At 38.1% G+C, this 21292-nt stretch overlaps 1 protein-coding gene across 2 annotated transcripts in view; it reads left to right on the plus strand.

Moving 5' to 3' along the window:
* RABGAP1L (RAB GTPase activating protein 1 like) overlaps positions 1 to 21292 on the plus strand; it is a 739452-nt gene that overhangs the window by 73436 nt on the left and 644724 nt on the right. For both annotated transcript variants that reach the window (XM_070768910.1, XM_070768911.1), the window contains exons 2-5: positions 980 to 1150; positions 3120 to 3312; positions 14298 to 14508; positions 19066 to 19240. In XM_070768910.1, the coding sequence (XP_070625011.1) occupies positions 1013 to 1150; positions 3120 to 3312; positions 14298 to 14508; positions 19066 to 19240 (717 nt within the window). In that variant the 5' untranslated portion in view covers positions 980 to 1012. The remainder of the gene's footprint in view (positions 1 to 979; positions 1151 to 3119; positions 3313 to 14297; positions 14509 to 19065; positions 19241 to 21292) is intronic.

Raw genomic sequence — 21292 nt, forward strand, 5'->3', positions numbered from 1 at the left:
GTTGCTCAGTTGTGTCCGATTCTTTGTGACTCCATGGACTTTACAGTCCATAGATTTTTCTAGGCCAGAATATTGGAGTGGGTAGCCTTTTCCTTCTCCAGAGGATCTTCTCAACCCAGGGATTGAACCCAGGTCTCTCACATTGCAGGCAGATTCTTTACCAGCTGAGCCACCAGGGAAACCCAAGAAGACTGGAGTGGGTAGCCTATCCCTTCTCCAGCGGATCTTCCTGTCTCAGGAATCAAACCGGGGTCTCCTATATTGTAGGTGGTTTCTTTACCAGCTGAGCTTCTAGAGATCTATATAGAAAACAGTATTGAGATCTATATATAGAACACAGTATTTGAATACTGCTGCATGAGTGCAATATAAAGCTTTGCTCCCCTTGGCACGCCCGCCCCAACTCCCCATTTTCTGCTTCCTATAGATAAGTGGTTTTGTGTTTGGAAAGGAAAAGATACATGGCTTAGAATGTTGAATTCTGTATTAATCTGTCAACTTAAGTGACACATAAAAAATATTTTAAGGTACAGTGCTTATTAGTGTGAGGAGATAAGTTATGCAGACATTTGGATTTGGTTATAAAGTCACCAGTGAATGTATTTTTGTTTGTGTGTGAATTTGTACATACTTCTAGCTTATTTCTTATTTGTTTTCTATATTTATAAAAGGGACAAAAAGTATTTCTCAGAGAAATATAGAGAGTGCCTTATAGTAGTAAATCCTTTTAGTTGAGATGGGCAGGTTTGTGGTGGTGTTCAGAGAACAATATGGTTCGTTTAGTCTGGAAACTCAGGGTACATCTCTATTATGTGGCCCAGTCCAAGAAGGTAGACTTCCTAGTTTTGAGATGATTATCTAGCCAGCAGAATTCTTTGCCTGAACCATGTTTAAAGGCCCCCCCAAAATTGATCCTGGTACTCAATAGTTCATGTTTTTATTCACCAGTTTTTTTCTTAATCTTTTTGGTTTTGACCAGGTGGATGTGGAAAGAGAAGTTTGCAGAACTGAAATGGAGGTCAGAGCTTCATTACAGAAGGTTAGTGGGTCATCGGATTCTGTGACTACACTCAACAGTGAAGAATTTGTTTTGGTTCCTCAGCATGGAGGTGATACTTCTACAAAAGATGATGAAAAACCTGAACTGAAGGTATTTTTTCCTTTTCTACAAATGATATTATTTTAAATTATTCTTTTTAACTAGGTGCAACTTACCTTAGGAAGTGTATACAATCCAAAGTTTTTTCTTAAGTACTCACTTTGAGAATAGAATCAATGTTTGATTTATCCAGAGACATAATTGTTAGGTTTGTTATTTTTAAATTTTTTTATTTTTGGTTGTTTATCTTTTAGAATTCAGAAATAAGAAATAGGAGGGAAAAAAGAAGAGAAAGGATAATTGGCAAGTTAGACTTAATGGTTAAATCTTACAGCAGTTTAATTTATCTGGATACTTTTGTCTCTCTCACTGCTGCTGGGTTTTAAAAATTACTTATATAAATATGTAGTTATGTATTACTTTCACTTGAGAGACTTTGCTTTATGATTTTTATGCTTTAAGTCAGCTTGTAGCATTCATCTGTGTGATTAACACTTGTCTGAATATTTTTTAAGTATAGGTTTTGTAATTTTAGTCATTGAGTTTTTATTTAGATGTGGTCCTTTTTATTTTTCATTTTTATGTTGCATTTTTGTTAGGCAGCATAACGTTTGAGTTATCAAAAAAAGTCTTTTCTTTGAAGCTGTGTACCAATTCAGGTATGTATTTGATATATATATGTTTTTTATTGCAAACAGATATATGTATGATGTTTGACCAAATGAAAACTGTTTTCTTATTTATAAATAAAACCAAACAAACCCAGGTATATATCTATGGGAATTGCATAACCACCTTCTAGATATAGGGAGAAAGGAATTAGCCTAAAATGCTGTATATTATTTATGACTTGTATTTAGTATTAGTTATGATACAAAGGTATGTTAGTATGTTAATCTAATAAAATATCAATCTAATAAAAAATTTTACATCTAATTTGTAAAAATTAGATGGTTAAGTAATCATTTTACATTATGTTGAGGATATATAGTTTTATAATTTCATTAAAATAGTCAATCAGATCAGATCAGATCAGTCACTCAGTCGTGTCCGACTCTTTGTGACCCCATGAATCGCAGCACGCCAGGCCTCCCTGTCCATCACCAACTCCCGGAGTTCACTCAGACTCACGTCCATCGAGTCGGTGATGCCATCCAGGCATCTCATCCTCTGGCATCCCCTTCTCCTCCTGCCCCCAATCCCTCCCAGCATCACAGTCTTTTCCAATGAGTTAGCTCTTCGCATGAGGTGGCCAAAGTACTGGAGTTTCAGCTTCAGCATCATTCCTTCCAAAGAAATTCCAGGGATGATCTCCGTCAGAATGGACTGGTTGGATCTCCTTGCAGTCCAAGGGACTCTCAAGAGTCTTCTGCAACACCACAGTTCAAAAGCATCAATTCTTATGTATACTTAAATAAATAGCTATTTAAATTCATTTAACTCTGTTTTCACATTAATGTGCTTAAGGCATTTATTTACTTATGCTTGGTGTGTCTCACTTGGTTTTTAAGAAAAAGGTCAGCCAACTTAAATATAAGGAAATTACCGATACTCCTTGGCCGCTCAAGCAAAATTTGTAAAGAAATCACAAACATATTTATGTTATGATAACAGAAAATATGACCTTTTAAATGATATTAACACTATATATTGTCTATTTAAACTTATCAATTTTTCTCTTTAAAACACATAAATTTAGGATTACTTGATTTTTAGAATGTGTTACTGAAAGGTAAAAAAAAGAAAAAAACCCCGAAAATCTCTAAGTAAGCTCCTAGGCCAAATATAGTTGGAAACTGCCTTGGGTTTTTCTGGAGAATCCTTTTCTGAAACTAATAGTCCTCTATTGTTTCTTGGTTTTTTAAACTCAGAATTTTCTGTTATATCTCATGAAATTAGGTACAACTAATTCTTGGTATTCAGTAACTATTTTTAAATTTAAATATGTTCTAGAAATGCAGTATTTTGTAGTAGTAGAACCATATTATGATTGAAAGGAATTGTTTTCCTTTGTCTGTAGATAGTTTCTAATGGTGATGAACAACTGGAAAAAGCCATGGAAGAGATTTTGAGAGATTCGGAGAAGGGGCAAAGCAGCCTTCCTGTTGATTGTCCAAGTTCCAGTGAGATTTCAGACCATTCATTTGGAAATATTTCAGCCAGGCAAACAAATAAGCCATCTCTTCAGTTAATTTTGGATCCATCAAATACAGGTACTGTATTGAACTCTTGGAAACTGTAAGAGAAATACTGATGATGAAAATTTTATTAGCTTACTTTTCTAAGATCAAGGCCACCAACTTTACAGTTCTGGTCGAGAGTTCCCACTTTGGTTCTTAAGCTTCTGTTTGTATCTCTACCTGTAAAATCAGTCTCAGTGTTGCTTGAGAACTAGTACTATGTCTGGGTACTCACTTTACTATGGTACTCAGTTTACCCATTAATTTCAACCATGAAATTAAAAGGCGCTTGCTCCTTGGAAGGAAACTGTGACAAAACTAGACAGCGTATTAAAAAGCAGAGATGTCACTTTAACAACAAAGGTCTGTATAGTCAAAACTATGGTTTTTCTAGTAGTCATGTAGGGATGTGAGAGTTGGACCATAGAGAAGTTTGAGCTCTGAAGAATTGATGCTTCAAATTGTGGTGCTGGAGAAGACTCTTGAGAGTCCTTTGGACTGCATGGAGATCAAACCAGTCGATCCTAAAGGAAATTAACCCTGAACGTCCATTGTAAAGACTTTGAAGCTCCAATGCTTTGGCCACCTGATGTGAAGAGCCAAGTCATTGGAAAAGACCCTGATGCTGGGAAAGATTGAAGGCAGAAGGAGAAGCGGGTGGCAGAGGATGAGAAGACTGGAAAATATCACCGACTCAGTGGGCATGAATTTGAGCAAATTCCAGGAGATAGTGGAGGACAGGGGAGCCTGGTGTCCTGCAGTCCATGGGTTCACAGAGTTGGACATGGCTTAGTGACTGAACAATGACTTGGAGTATAGTAGATCTTCAGTAAATGCTTAACAAATGAATAAATTCTTGGGTATCAAAGAATAATTAATATACACATTCTTTTATATGCTGTGCCTTCTTATTCAGTTTAAATACAGTTATTTTAATTTATAGTTTGTGAAAATTCTAAGTAAAATAGCATATCAACTCCATCAGTGTAATAATACTGTAAAAGTGTTTATTACAGTATAATAAATGATAAATACATGCATGAATAAGTAGAATTTATAGTAGGAATACCAGCCTTATAAGTGAAAATGATTTTGGATCAGGAAAAGGCAAACCCACCTCAACCCAACTCCTACTGTTTTAAACACTGGAGGTGTGGTTTGATCTGGGCTCTGGTAATATTTCTTTGTAAACTACTCAGCTTTGATCTTCTCCATGTCATGGCTAGTTAGCAGCAGAAATTGATAAGTAAGGGTAAATGATTTGTTTATACCTGGTGGTTGAGAGAAAGGCTCTGGTGTTTTAACCATGGAACAAAAAGTTGTGAATTTTACTCTGATTGGACCAACTGAACCATTTTGTTGTGGTCAAGGGAATGACATGAATCAATACATGCTGGTCTTGGTTATATTCAGATTCCTCACTAAGTCACTCTGCAGAAGAGATAGCATCCCAATTGATTTAAGGCCGTGTGATCCATTTCTGCAGAGAGGGCAATGGCAACCCACTCCAATACTCTTGCCTGGAAAATGTTACGGGCGGAGGAGCCTGGTAGGCTGCAGTCCATGCGGTCGTGAAGAGTCAAACACGACTGAGTGATGGGGTTGCCAAGAGTTGGACATGACTGAGTGACTTCACTTTCACTTTTCACTTTCATGCATTGGAGAAGGAAATGGCAACCCACTCCAGTGTTCTTGCCTGGAGAATCCCAGGGACGGGGGAGCCTGGTGGGCTGCCGTCTATGGGGTCACACAGAGTTGGACATGACTGAAGCGACTTAGCAGCAGCAGCAGCAGCAGCAGCAGCAGATCCATTTCTGAATGTTTATGTAGGCTAAATGTAAATCTAGGCCAAAGTGCTACAAGCTAGCTTGTGCCTCCTGCAGTGTGAGGACACAGCAAAGAGATGCTGTCTAGAAAGTGAGCTCTTATGAGACAGCCATCTGCCAGAGCCTCAGTCGTGGACTTCCCAGCATCCAGAGCTGGGAGAAATAAATGTCTGTTTGTAAGCCATCCATGTGGTATTTTGTTATACAGTAGCCTGAAAGAACTAAGAGGAGACTTTTCAGCTGCCTCTTCATAGTTGCAGTTTTTAAGAGAATTCTTGTGGTCAATTTAAAATAACCCCTAACTTGAATGGTAAGGAACTACCTGGAAAGTGTCTATATTTAAATGGGCTGAAGTGAGTATTAAAGATATGTAGTTTGCCAGTGATAAAATTGAATAGATAAATGCTTTTGTTTAAACATCGTCAGTTTAACTTATTGGTTAACTTTTTGGTTTTTGTCATTTGATGATTGTATATACTGGCTACTTGGATTCAGCTGTACAGGGAATTTTTGCTAGTTTTCGGCAATTTACTAAAATACTCTTTGGTTACATAATGAGTCTTCTCTTTCATGCTCTTTGTTACTCTTTGCATCTTCCTGCTGAGGAAGGGATAATAGAATTGAAAAATGACTTGTATAAAACTGAATTTATATTTATAAAGATATTAGCTTATTGCAGTGGTGTGTGATTTTACTAGGTCTAAAAGTATTGGCTTGCTAAAAAATATTTGCCTCCTTAACCCAGGATTTCCACTCATCATGAGTTTTTGTCTACATGGTGGCTGCAGTTATGATACATTTAGTTGTGGATAGAATAGGATCCAGGTGGTGTCCAGAGATGTGTGTTTGCCATTACTTGGTTGCTGAAAGGATCACTAACTCTAAAAAATTTTATTTATTTACTGATTGATTTGTTTGGTGTATTATTGAGTATTTAGTCTTTTAGAGACTGTTAAAAGTCCTGGGAATAGAAGAAGGATAGAACAATTCTTTCCCTTGAAGAGCTGATACTCTCTATAATTAAGAGCAGAATATACTTCATTTTGCTTTTAATTCATTCAATTTTAGACCTTTTTTAGAGATTAAGACATATTTGGAGCTCAGACCTGGGTTGAAATCCAGGCTCTGTCTGTGGCTTGGGCAAGTTATTCAACTTCTCTAATGGTAAGTTATCTCATCTGTAAAGTAGAGTTAAAATAGAAACAATTTCATAGGGATTCAGAAGCTTAAATGATACCATCTGTATCATCCATAGAAAGTATTTTGTATTAATAAAATGTGTGGCACAAAGTGAGTACCAAGTTAAATGTTTGTCATCATCAATAGTTCTGGAAATCTTGAACCTTAAAATAAAATTGCACACAATTTTAAGTCTGAGCCCGATAGTTGTAACACATCTGCTTAAAACGGGCCCTGGGCAGGGTGTAGGCCTTTTCTCTCCACTGATGTACCTAACCCCTGGAATTCTGTGACGCAGTCAGTGTTCTTTGAATAGTTGTTTTCTTTGAGTACTGTAAAGATGTTGTTCTGCTGTCTTCTTTTCTCCATAGTTTCTGATGAGAAATCTGAGTCATTTGAATCATTTGTTGTTCCCTTGTTCGTAACATGCTGTTTTTCTATGTCTACTTTTAATATTTTCATTTTCCAGCAGTTTGATTATATGGGGATGATTTTCTTTGAATTTATCATTATTGATGTTTATTGAGATTTTTGAATCTGTAAATTTACATCTTTTATGAAATTCGGAAGTTTTTTTTTGTGCATAGTCTTTTCCCCTAACACAACAAAACTGTTACATTTTCCTACAATTCCTAAGACTCTTCATTGTTTCCCAATCTTTTTTCTCTCTTCTTTAGTTTAGAAAATTTCTGTTGATCTGTGCTCCAGTTTACTGACTCTTAGTTCTGTTACCTCCTTGCTTTTGAGCCCATCCAGTGAATTTTTAATTTTAGATATTCTCTCTCTCTTGTTTTAAGTTTACCTTGTTCCTTTTTATATTTTCTGTTCCTCAGCTGCAGATTTTAATATTTTCATTCATTCTGAATTTTTTCACCTTTATGCCACAGAGCGTGGTTATAATACCAGTTTTAAAGTTTTTTTCTGATGCTTCCAGCAACTGCATCTTTTGGGGATTGGTATCTGTTGATTGCTTTTTCCTCTTGACAGTTGGTCACCTTTGTTTGATTTTTTGTTGTTGTTGTTAAATAGTGGAATTTTTCCCCAGACTTTCTGATTCTTACATTTGAGATTGTGTTTCCAGGTAAAAATCCTCTGAAGGATGTTGATTTTATTTTAGCAGGCAATCCAGTTGGTTGCATCCAGACTGCAAGTTCTGTCTTGCTTTCTGGTTCCAAAGTCAGTCAATTCTAAAACCTTTGCTATGCTTCTTTGGTCTGTTCCACACATGTATAGCATGGTGGTGAACCCCAAGATTTATGTTAGTTCATACACAGAATTAGGGGATTGTCTACTCCAACTGTCCTCCTCACGGTTTCCCCCATACTCTTTGGCTTCTTGGGGCTCATTTTCCTTCTTTCCCTAAGTAGAAAAATGGATTTCTTACTTAGAATTTTTGTTACTTTGTACTGTTATGTGGTCTTGTATGACTAGAGTCAACTTTAGGACAGGGTGGTGAGAGAAAAGAAAGAAAAAAATAGCAGAGGCCTCCTTTTTCTTTTTTGAACCACAAGATCCTTGCCCCTTGCTTGGGTATTTTAACTACTGAGAGGTTTCCTTTCTTCTCCCTGGAGTTGTAGATGCTCTATTTTCTCCCCCAGTCCTCCCCACCCCATGCTCCCCCAACACACACACACGCACACACACACACACACAGTCCTCCCCACCCCCCACCCCATGCTCCCCCAACACACACACACACACACACACTCACACAGTCCTCCCCACCCCATGCTCCCCCAACACAAACACACACACACACACAGTCCTCCCCACCCCATGCTCCCCCAACACACACACACACATACACACACACACACTCTCTCACACACACAGTCCTCCCCACCCCCCACCCCATGCTCCCCCAACACACACACACACACACACACACACACACACACACACACAGTGGTGCAGCTCTATCACTGGGGCTGGCCTTGTGGTAGAACTGGGAGAGAAGAAAGAGAGAGAGAGAAAAATGGTATAACTCCCCAAACACTCTGTGGTTTACAAGGACTCCTTTTTCTGTTTGTTTTGGCCAGATATTGGATTTCTCTCACAGTTTTGTTGCTCACTGCACAGTTCTGCAACTTGGGCTGCCCTTAGATCAAATATGAGATATAAAGGATGAAAAAATATAAAAGGAAATTCAGTACTATACTGGTAGTCCTTCAGGTTTAGACTTCTCTTTCCAATTTGTCTATGGTTATTTGCTTTAAAACAAAACAAAACAAAACAAAAACAGTCCTAAGGTAGTAACTTTTTATATTCTGCCCAGTGTTTTCAGTTATTAGATAGAAGCTATAATAGACTTGTTACTTTGGCTTGACTGACTCAGTGTGAGGGTCTTCAGTTCTGCTAGTTTTTGCTTCAGGTGTTTTGAAGCTCTGGTATGAGGGTCATAGCCACTTTTTAAATTACATTTTTCTTATAAATTGACCCTTTTGTTATTGTGAAATGTCTGATTTTCTCCTGTTACTGTTCATTGTTTTGAAGTCTGATTTTTCTGGTACTGATATACCCATTCTGGTTTTCTTGCAATTAGTGTTTACATGGTGTATCTGTTTGCATGGTATATCTAATTTATTTCCTCTCTCCCTCCTTTCCTTCCTTCCTCTTTCTTTCATCTTTATGGAAATCTTGGTGGCTGAAGTATAGGTAATAAATTGGAGAAAAGAAGAACTGAAAGTTACTGCTGTAGTAATTTGGGTAATGAGTATGGAGCCAAAGAAAAGTAGGATGGATTCAAGAGTTATTTGAGATATGAATAGTTGAATAAACATCTAATGAATTCAATTTTAGACATACTAACTTATAAGATTTCTAAATGGATATACCCAGCAGTCTGTTGTATTTTAAAGAAGTTAAACAATAAGAAAAAAGTCATATTTATGACTTTTGGTGCTCTTCAGTTTCCCTCTAGTTTCATTTTTCTTTAACATTCTTATTATGTTCTTTACAATATAAGGAACTTCTTTAACATTTGTATTTTCTTATGCAAATTAGAATTAGTTATATTCACCAAGAGAATACTTCATTTTAGCTCTTGCATTTTTTGGCTCTAGAATTTCTTTTGGTTCTTTTTTTTCTGTCTTCCATTTTTCTCCTTTTGTTAGGTGCTTTTCTTTAATTCCTCTACCATATTTATAATAGTTATTTTAAAAGGTCTTATCTACTGATTTTGCCATCTGTCGTTTTTGGATCCATTGGTGTATTGTTTTTGTATTTGGAGTATACAGGGTTTCATGAATCTGTGCATTTCACAGATTTTATAAAATATTTATTTCTTTAGAAAGCTTTTCCTGCACCTTGCCTCTTTTGTAGGACTCCAGTTACACATAAATTAGACCATTTGAACTACTTAATCTACCATGTTCATCAGTCACTGAAGCATAGTTTTACCAGTGGCTCTTGCGTGTAATTGTTTTGCATAAGTACTTGCTCGGTTAACAAAATTCATTCTGTGCACACACACACGTAACATATTAACATTCAGGCTTAAATTGTATTTGTAGTTTTTTCTTTCTTTTTTTTTATATTGTATTTATAGTTTTTTGTCTCTTTTGAAATACATTACACTGAACTGATTCAAAGCAGGGAGAAACATGCTTCAGTGATTGAAGAACATGGTAGATAAAATGCTTCATTTTGAATGGCTTTAGTTTTTGAATAGAAAAAAAAGTGGTGAAGGGTGCATGGTTTAGTATAATATTTGAAAGCTGGGGTGGGGAGGTTGAGAATGGCTTTTATGAATTATATATTAATATCCTGTAAGTATAATCTTGCTAATAGAATTAGAGCATGCCACAAGGATCTAGTTTGGGTGAGACAGGCATGCTTAATATTGTACAGCATGGATATGGGTAACGGGAAGAGTTGGAGACTAGCTGAATGGGGTTTTTAGGTGCGGATGGGGAGGGTGCAGAGGGGAAGCTTTATACTAGCTGATATATGCAGATGAATGCTGTCTAACCACAGTTGGGACTTTGCTACGTGCATCCTCTGCTAGAATTAAAGTGGATTTTTTAAAAAAAGAATTGGGGGAGCAGTCATAGGATAATTCATCAAAATAATTACTTTGAGGAAAAAATTTTCATTGGGATACTTACATAGTTTGTAGAAGCCAGCAAGCCAGGATCGAACAAAATAAGGAGTTTGACTTTTGTTGATACTAGTGTGAGATGAAATATCTTAACATTGTTAATTTTTGCTTAGGAAATTAGGCTGCTTAATAAATTTGATGTTATTTTCATTATTTTTTGGCACTTTTACACTGTCTTGGTATAGTTTTTTCTCTTCAATATTTTATATCATTTGAACTCTGTATTTTTGACTTTTTAAAATACGAAGTTTAGACTTTTTTCCCTTTCCTTTAAAGAAGTTATAGATAAGTAAGATAATACTTTGAGAGATCTGCAGTACAAAATGGCCAATTCCAGAACTCATAAGATATAGGATAAACATTAAAATAAATGAAAACACAGAGAGACCTAAATTTTTTAAAACTTGAACACATTCACTGGATCATTGAAAAAGCAAGAGAGTTCCAGAAAACCATCTATTTCTGCTTTATTGACTATGCCAAAGCCTTTGACTGTGTGGATTACAATAAACCAGATCACAATAAAATGAAAAAGAAAGAAAATTCCGAAAGAGATGGGAATACCAGACCACCTGACCTGCCTCTTGAGAACCTGTATGCAGGTCAGGAAGCAACAGATAGAACTGGACATGGAACAACAGACTGATTCCAAATAGAAAAAGGAGTATGTCAAGGCTGTATATTGTCACCCTGCTTATTTAACTTATATGCAGAGTACATCATGAGAAACGCTGGGCTGGAAGAAGCACAAGCTGGAATTAACATTGCTGGGAGAAATATCAATAACCTCAGATATGCAGATGACACCAACCTTTATGGCAGAAAGTGAAGAAGAACTAAAGAGCCTCTTGATGAAAGTGAAAGAGGAGAGTGAAAAAGTTGGCTTAAAGCTCAACATTCAGAAAACTAAGATCATGGCATCTGGTCCCATCACTTCATGGCAAATAGATGGGGAACAGTGGAAACAGTGGCTGACTTTTATCTTTTTGAGTTGCAAAATCACTGCAGGTGGTGATTGCAGCCATGAAATGAAAAGATGCTTACTCCTTGGAAGAAAAGTTATGACCAACCTAGACAGCATATTCAAAAGCAAAGAAGTTACTTTGCCAACAAAAGTCCGTCTAGTCAAGGCTATGGTTTTTCCAGTGGTCATGTATGGATGTGAGAGTTGGACTATAAAGAAAGCTGAGTGCTGAAGAATTGATGCTTTTGGGGTTTTTTTTTTAATTATTATAATTTTTTTTTTTACTTTACAATATTGTATTGGTTTTGCCATACATCACCGTGAATCCGCCATGGGTGTACACGTGTTCCCCATCCTGAATCCCCCTCCCACCTCCCTCCCCATACCATCCCTCTGGGTCATCCCAGTGCACCAGTCCCAAGCTTCCTGTATCCTGCATTGAACCTGGACTGGCGATTCCTTTCTTATATTACACACGTTTTAATGCCATTCTCCCAAATCATCCCCCACCTCCCTCTCCCACAGAGTCCAAAAGACTGTTCTATACATCTATGTCTCTTGCTGTCTCTCATACAGGGTTGTCGTTAACCATCTTTCTAAATTTCATATATATGCGTTGCTGCTGCTAAGTCACTTCAGTCGTGTCCGACTCTGTGCGACCCCATAGATGGCAGCCCACCAGGCTCCCCCGTCCCTGGGATTCTCCAGGCAAGAACACTGGAGTGGGTTGCCATTTCCTTCTCCAATGCATGAAAGTGAAAAGTGAAAGTGAAGTCCCTCAGTCATGTCCGACTCTCAGCGACCCCATGGACTGCAGCCTACCAGGCTCCTCCATCCATGGGATTTTCTAGGCAAGAGTACTGGAGTGGGGTGCCATTGCCTTCTCCGATATATGTGTTAGTATACTGTATTGGTGTTTTTCTTTCTGGTTTACTTCACTCTGTATAATAGGCTCCAGTTTCATCCACCTCATTAGAACTGATTCAAATGTATTCTTTTTAATGGCTGAGTAATACTCCATTGTGTATATGTACTACAGCTTTCTTGTCCATTCATCTGCTGATGGACATCTAGGTTGCTTCCATGTCCTGGCTATTATAAACATACAGATGGCTAACAAACACATGAAAAGATGCTCAGCATCACTCATTATCAGAGAAATGCAAATCAAAACCACAATGAGGTACCATTTCATGCCAGTCAGAATGGCTGTGATCCAGAAGTCTACAAGCAATAAATGCTGGAGAGGGTGTGGAGAAAAGGGAACCCTCTTACACTGTTGGTGGGAATGCAAACTAGTACAGCCACTATGGAGAACAGTGTGGAGATTCCTTAAAAAACTAGAAATAGAACTGCCATATGACCCAGCAATCCCACTGCTGGGCATACACACCAAGGAAACCAGAATTGAAAGAGACATGTGTACACCAATGTTTATCGCAGAATTGATGCTTTTGAACTCTGGTGTTGGAGAAGACTCTTGAAAGTCCCTTGGACTGCAAGGAGATCCAACCAGTCCATCCTAAAGGAGATCAGTCCTGGGTGTTCATTGGAAGGACTGATGTTGAAGATGAAACTCCAATACTTTGGCCACTTGATGTGAAGAGCTGACTCATTTGAAAAGATCCTGATGCTTGGAAAGATTGAGTGCAAGAGGAGAAGGGGATGACAGAGGATGAGACAGTTGGATGGCATCACTGACTCAATGGACATGGGTTTGGGTGGTCTCCAGGAGTTGGTGATGGACAGGGAGGCCTGGAATGCTGTGGTTCATGGGGTTGCAAAGAGTCGGACACGACTGAGTGACTGAACTGAACCGAACTGAATTAATTTGTTTTAATTGGAGGACAGTTACTTTATAATTTTGTGATGGTTTTTGCCATACATTGACATTAATCAGCCACTGGTGCACATGTGTCCCCCATCTTGAACACCCCTCCTATCTCCCTCCCCACTCATCCCTCTGGGTTGTCCCAGAGCACTGCTTTGAGTGCCCTGCTTCATGCATCGAACTTGCACTGCTCATCTGTTTTACATATGGTAATATACATGTTTCAATGCTATTCTCTGAAATCATCCCACTCCCTCATTCTCCCATAGAATCCAAAAGTCTGTTCTTTACATCTGTGTCTCTTTCGCTGCCTTGCATATAGGGTCATTACTGTCTTTCTAAATTCCATATATCTGTGTTAATATACAGTATTTATGTTTCTCTTTCTGACTTACTTCACTCTGTATAATAGGCTCCAGTTTCATCCACCTCATTAGAACTGACTCAAATGTGTTCTTTTTTTTTAACAGCTAAGTAATATCCCTTTGTGTATATATATCACAACTTCCTTATCCATTTGTCTGCTAATAGACATCTAGGTTACTTCCATGTCATAGCTATTGTAAACAGTGCTGCAATGAACATCGGGGTACATCTGTCTCTTTCAATTCTGGCTTCCTTGTGTGTATGCCCAGCAGTGCGATTGCTAGGTCATATGGCAGTTCTATTCCCAGTTTTTTTAAGGAATCTCCACATTGTTCTCCATAGTGGCTGTACCATTCTCACCCTTTTCTCCATACTCTCTCCAGCATTTATTGTTTGCAGACTTTTTGATGGTGGCCATTCTGACTGGCATGAGAGGGTACCTCACTGTGGTTTTGATTTGCATTTCTCTAATAATGAGTGATGTCGAGCATCTTTTCATGAGTTTATTAGCCATTTGTATGTCTCCTTTGGAGAAATGTCTGTTTAGGTCTTTCGCCCACATTTTGATTGGGTGGGTTGTTTTTCTTGTATTGAGCTACACGAACTGCTTGTATATTTTGGTTATTAATTCTTTGTCAGTTGGAGACCTAAATTTTATTTGCAATTTTTTCATTTGTTTTTGGGCAATAGGTGAAATTATACTGGGAAGTTTTACATTAACTTTTGGGTGTTTCTTTTTTTTTCTTCCCTCAGAAATTTCTACACCCAGACCATCTTCTCTAAGTGAAATACCTGAAGAAGATAGTGTTTTATTTAACAAACTGACCTATTTAGGATGTATGAAGGTTTCATCCCCACGTAATGAAGTGGAAGCTTTACGGGCAATGGCAACTATGAAATCTGCCAGTCAGCACCCGTTTCCTGTTACTCTGTATGTGCCAAATGTTCCAGAAGGTTCTGTGAGGTAAGTGCAAATCTTTTTTTACTGCCCTTAGACACGTATGAAGTTTTTTTTGGATAGTGGTGATAATATTTTATCATGAATGAGGCCTTGGACTTATTTTGAATTCACTTTTACTCTGTAGCTGTGCAAGGCAAACATGTTTAGGTTTAGACTGTATTCCTTATTTGCTTGGGGTATTTGTAAATTTGCTTGGAATACTATAAATGCACCTATAACTAAAAATACCTATGATTTGTGTTTCACCTTGTCATTTAACAGTGATTCAGAAAACAACTATTCCCTAGATTTTAAGCTCTTTACATCAGACTGGAAAGAAGCAAAATGGCTTTTTCTCGTATGCTTTGCTGGGAGTAATTTTTAATGTCATCTGAATCTTGAATTTCTTTTTTCTTTTTTTGGCCTGGTTATATTTATTTGTTTTGCATAGTATCTGGAATGAATTCATCACATTATTAGTTGGAGAGAATTACGGCCAGCATATGTGGTGTGTTGTGCTCTGTGGGTATGTAAATACAACCCATTTATTTTTTTTGGGCTTCCCCTGGTTCCAAATAGGAAAAGGAGTACGTCAAGGCTGTATATTGTCACCCTGCTTATTTAACTTATATGCAGAGTACATCATGAGAAACGCTGGACTGGAAGAAACACAAGCTGGAATCAAGATTGCCAGGCGAAATATCAATAACCTCAGATATGCAGATGACACCACCCTTATGGCAGAAAGTGAAGAGGAACTAAAAAGCCTCTTGATGAAAGTGAAAGTGGAGAGTGAAAAAGTTGGCTTAAAGCTCAACATTCAGAAAACTAAGATCATGGCATCCAGTCCCACCACTTCATGGGAAATAGATGGGGAAACAGTGGAAACAGTGTCAGACTTTATTTTTTGGGGCTCCAAAATCACTGCAGATGGTGATTGCAGCCATGAAATTAAAAGACGCTTACTCCTTGGAAGGAAAGTTATGACCAACCAAGATAGCATATTGAAAAGCAGAGACATTACTTTGCCCACAAAGGTCTGTCTAGTCAAGGCTATGGTTTTTCCTGTGGTCATGTATGGCTGTGAGAGTTGGACTGTGAAGAAGGCTGAGTGCCGAAGAATTGATGCTTTTGAACTGTGGTGTTGGAAAAGACTCTTGAGAGTCCCTTGGACTGCAAGGAGATCCAACCAGTCCATTCTGAAGGAGATCAGCCCTGGGATTTCTTTGGAGGGAATGATGCTGAAGCTGAAAGTCCAGTACTTTGGCCACCTCATGCGAAGAGCTAACTCATTGGAAAAGACTCTGATGCTGGGAGGGATTGGGGGCAGGAGGAGAAGGGGACGCCAGAGGATGAAATGGCTGGATGGCATCACTGACTCGATGGACGTGAGTCTGGGTGAACTCCGGGAGTTGGTGATGGACAGGGAGGCCTGGCGTGCTGCGATTCTTGGGGTCACAAAGAATCGGACACGACTGAGCGACTGAACTGAACTGGTGGCTCAGACAGTAAAGAATCTGCCTGCAATGCAGGAGACCCACGTTTGATTGCTGGGTTGGAAGGATATCCCCTGGAGAAAGGAATGGCTGCCCAATTGAGTATTCTTGCCTAGAGAGTTCCCCGGACAGAGGAGCCTGACAGGCTCCAGTCCATGGGGTTGCAAAACAGTTGGACACGACTGAATGACTAACACTTTATTTATTATTTGTACTAGAGTATAATTGCTTTGCAATGTTGTGTTTATTTCTGTTGAACAGCAAAACGAATCAGCTATATGTTGAACCTTGAATTTCTTTAAATGTAAATCAGATACTGTTTTCCTACATTCAGCCTATCAGTGTCCTCCAGTCACACTTGTGATTATTTTTGAAGTTCTTTCTTACCATGTCTGGCCCTTATGATCTGCTTTGACCTGATCGTCTCTCCCACCCTCTCTGTTCTCTCGCTTCTGTCACTACATGTACTTCATTCATTCGCTCTCTTCCTGTCATAGTAGCCTCTTTGTCCTTTCTCAAAGGTAGTCATGAATCCTGCCTCAGGACCTATCAGTCAGGAGTCCTCCCATGGGGCTTTTGTTTGGTCTCTTTACTTTGCCCAAACAAGCTTTCCTTGGTTTTCCAGTGACTCTTTCACTTCTCTCCAGTTTCACCTCAAGAAACCTTCTGTTGAAAGAAGTCTTTTTTTTTTCTCCCTGTTTTTCTTAATAAGGTTTACTTTTGAGAGTGATTTTAGGTTCACAGCAAAATTGAGCAGAAAGTACAGAGATTGACCATATCCCGGATAGGCACCCTCATCTTCCCCAAACACACACTTCCCTCACCATCAACGTCCTCTTCCATGTGGTACATCTATTACAGTTGATGAAACTACACTGACATATTTTAGAAAGTCCATAGTTTACATTAAGGTTCCCTCTTGGGTGGTGTACATGCTGTGAATTTGGACAAATATATAATGACATGTATCCAGCATTAGAGTATCATGTAGAGTACTTTCACTGTCCTGAAAATCCTGCCTTCTGCCAGTTCAGCTGTCCCTTCCTGCAGCCCCTGGCAACCGCTAATCTTTTTAGTATCACCATACTTTTGCATTTTCCAGTAAATTATATAATTGAAATCATGTAATAAATAGCCTTTTCAGATATTAGACATTTAACTTTCTTATTTTTTTTAAATTTTATTTTATTTTTAAACTTTACATAATTATATTAGTTTTGCCAAATATCAAAATGAATCCGCCACAGGTATACATGTGTTCCCCATCCTGAACCCTCCTCCCTCCTCCCTCCTCCCTCCCCATACCATCCCTCTGGGTCGTCCCAGTGCACTAGCCCGAAGCATCCAGTATCGTGCATCGAACCTGGGACATTTAACTTTCTTACATGAATTTTTGTGGCTTCGTAGCTTGTTTCTTTTTAGTGCTGAATAATGTGCTATTGTCTGCGTGTACCATAATTTATTTATCCATTGGCCTATGGAAGGATGTTGCGATTGCATCCAAGTTTTGGTGATTATGGATAAAGCTTCTGTAAACATCTGTGTGCAGGGTTTTAACTCATTTGAATAATACCAAGGAATGTTATTGCTAGATCATACAGTATGATTAGTTTTGTAAGAAACTATCTAACTATCAAAATAAACCTCCTTTGATCTTATCATAACCATCCTTCTTTGTTTTCACTGGGCCTTTTTCCCTTCAAAGAACTTTTCTTTGCCTTGATATTACGTATTTATTTGTTTATCGTTTTTCTTCCTCGCTAGAATGTCAGTTCCATGGAAGCAGGTTATTGGTATTTCTTCCTGCTGCAGCTTCATTGCCTGGAGCAGTTTTGGTCCATAGCAGGTTTTTAGTAAATATTTGTTGAATGAACCCATAAATGAACGAAGTCTAGGAAATTAGGTTAAATGTATCTTCAGTTCAGTTCAGTCACTCAGTCGTGTCTGACTCTTTGTGACCCCATGGACTGCAGTATACCAGGCTTCCCTGTCCATCTCCTTCCCTGTCCAACTCCCAGAATTTACTCAAACTCATGTCCATCGAGTCAGTGATGCCATCCAACCATCTCATCCTCTATCGTCCCCTTCTCCTCCCACCTTCAATCATTCCCAGCATCAGGGTCTTTTCAAATGAGTCAGTTCTTGCATCAGGTGGCCAAAGTATTGGCCTATACTATTCTCTGAAGGCTGATTTAAATCTTTTTCAAAACTGTTCTGATTTGCCTCATTCTCTGAAGTTGAAAATGTGGGAAAAGCACTAAGTACCACAATAATAGCAATACAAATTTACAAGATTTTGGTAAAAATGCTTTGATTTTTCAGGAAAGGGTTTTGTAGATGGACTGTTTGTATAATATCTCTTATAAGTGTCAAAATGCCTTTCACTGTTATCTGTTGAATTTCACAGTGCCAAACATGCCTTAACAAAGATTTAGTGTTTTGATTTGCCTCTCTATTCCTAATGGGTACCCCTTAGTTTTACCACTTGAGATCCTGAAGTAGTCTTGAGGTTTTGGATCAATCCACAACCTTAGGATTCAAACAGGGAAAGTCAGAGAAATATTTGAAAAGTTCCACAAACTCCTTTTACCTCTTAAATTTCATTAAGTTCATCTTTGGAACCACTCTGACCTTTTTTAGGGTAAGAGAGGTCTTTGTTGAACAATGAATGACCTGGGACTTAGATAAACTTACAGATATTGCTTTAAATAGAAATGAGCTCTCCAGGGATGGTTTGTTCCTTTTTTTCTGGGTGTTTCTTTTGCTATAACAGAAGAAGTGTAGTATTTAGGGATAGGCGACATTAGTTTTACCAGGCAGAGTATCCTTGGCTTTGAGATGAAGTGAATTGGATCATGGGACACAAAAGTGAAGTAATTGTGAAAAGAAGGTAAAGAATTTGTGTGTGTGTGTATATAATAAAAATATGAAGATAATTTGTTTTCTTGGATTATTATTCAGTTCAGTTTATTAGTACCAGTTTGTTTTTGTGATTTTAAGATAATTGTATGTTACTGGCCTAGTAAAACTGCCTTTGTTCTTTGCTAGTTAATATTTAATCTCATTTCTCATAACTGTTTTGCAGAATCATAGACCAATCCAACAATATGGAGATAGCATCTTTTCCAATTTATAAGGTATTATTCTGTGCACGTGGCCATGATGGGACAACAGAGAGCAATTGCTTTGCGTTTACAGAGAGTTCCCATGGTTCTGAAGAATTCCAGATACATGTCTTCTCCTGTGAAATTAAAGAAGCAGTAAGTATAATATTTTGTAGCAATTTGCTATTGAGATGACTCAGTATTTGATTTGAGTTGCACAGAGTTGGACACGACAGAAGTGACTTAGCAGCAGCAGCATAGTTGAAATCAAATCGACGATTTGATTTCACTGTCAAATAATTTAGTATGTATGACCATATATCATATTACATAATAAGTTTGGAGTATCTTTCTAAATAGAAAGTTAATATTTGTGATGGCATAGAATGAAATATGGAAATTTAAATCTGGTTACTCTGTGCTCTGAAGTGGTACTCTGAGTTTAATATATGTAACAGAAAAATCCCACTTAATGAGCTGTCCTCCCATCCCACCATGGTGGTAATTGCTCAGGCTTAGAAGGGAAGAGTATTTTTGCCTCTCTTTTATTTTTTTGACCTGGTTGTTCTCTGTGACTTTAAAAAATGTCTATAACAATACCTGTTTCTCTACTGAGTCTTCCACTTAGATATTGCACTGAGATTGTGTTATAGATCTCTGCGGTTTTCACTTGTGATCATTTACTGTGTGCAGTTGTTCAGAGGCTGGCTTTTGTTCTATAAAACTGTTTTAATTGTAAATGCAAATGCTCCTATTCAGCAGAACTGTTTGAAGATGCCAATGAGTTCCTCACACTAATGATTAAATGTTAGTTTATTTTTAGACTCAGAGTCAAATGGCTGTTATGTATATACATGGGGAAATTGCTTTCTTTTTGGTATCTATTGAATTCTTCTCAAATTAAAAATAAGTTGCACTTTTAGAACTTCGGTAATTATACAGCAATTTTAGAGGCATTAATAACTGGGTTTGGATGGACAAATCTCAGTTGTGTTTGCTTTTGGAAATATAAGTTGTCAGCAGAAAATGCTAAAAGCAGCAGTTACTCTGTTTTCTCTTTACTGTGAAACGTAAATAAACCATTGTATGAACAGGAGTTCTGAGAGTTTATTTCTGGCCACAACATGGGAACTCATAGAAATGTATATTTCTGTGTGTCTGATACTAAGCATGAGCAGTATGTCACTTGTTATGCCCTGGTGATCGATTCTATTTACACTGAAACAAACATGTACAGACATAGAAGTTCTCTGTCAGAGCTGTGCCCATGTGAGGAGTTCACATTTGTTTTGTTTGTTTTAGGCAGTTCTAAATCTATCTAAAATAGTTCTGTTTTATCCATGTGTGTATGTTGCATGTATATAAATATATATAAACATGTGTATACATAAATATATATATAAATAGAGATACATATATCAATACATATACCAGTATGTATACATATATGCATGTACTGACTGCTTGGCCAAGTGTTTGATAGAGTGAATGAGTACAAGTGTGTCTGGTACATAGGAGACAGTGAATATAAATATGTTGAAAGAATGTATGTGTGTTTGTGAATTAGGGAGTCTATTTCTGATCCTTACAACTCCACTACAGAGGTGGGGAAGCAGATGGTAGAATCCTGGCATTTCATGTTGGCAACCATCATTTAACATGCCTGTGTGGATTCTGGATAATTGGCACTCAACAATTAAAAAAATGAACTTTGAAGAATTGGAGAACCTGCTTCTTGGAGAGGCAGAAACACTGCTGTGGAAAGAAATTGAAAGGCACCTGGTTGCAAGCATTTTTCATAACTGTGATGGTATGAAACTCTCTTTTTGGATTATAGCATCCGCTTGTTTATGTGGGGGGTTATTTGTCATCTTGAGAGCTTTAACAGTGGGTAAGCAGTGGATAAAATAGTGGAGGGGATTCTCGGCCTATTTGGGTATAGTATTAAATACTATATTTCTAGAGAGGGTCGGAGAAGGCAATGGCACCCCACTCCAGTACTTTTGCCTAGAAAATCCCATGGATGGAGGAGCCTGGTAGGCTGCAGTCCATGGGGTCGCTAGAGTCGGACATGACTGAGTGACTTCACTTTCACTTTTCACTTTCATGCATTGGAGACGGAAATGGCAACCCACTCCAGTATTCTTGCCTGGAGAATCCCAGTGATGGGGAGCCTGGTGGGCTGCCGTCTATGGGGTCGCACAGAGT

The sequence above is a fragment of the Bos indicus genome, chromosome 16 (genome assembly GCF_029378745.1).
Source record: "Bos indicus isolate NIAB-ARS_2022 breed Sahiwal x Tharparkar chromosome 16, NIAB-ARS_B.indTharparkar_mat_pri_1.0, whole genome shotgun sequence".
NCBI classification, from domain to species: domain Eukaryota; kingdom Metazoa; phylum Chordata; class Mammalia; order Artiodactyla; family Bovidae; genus Bos; species Bos indicus.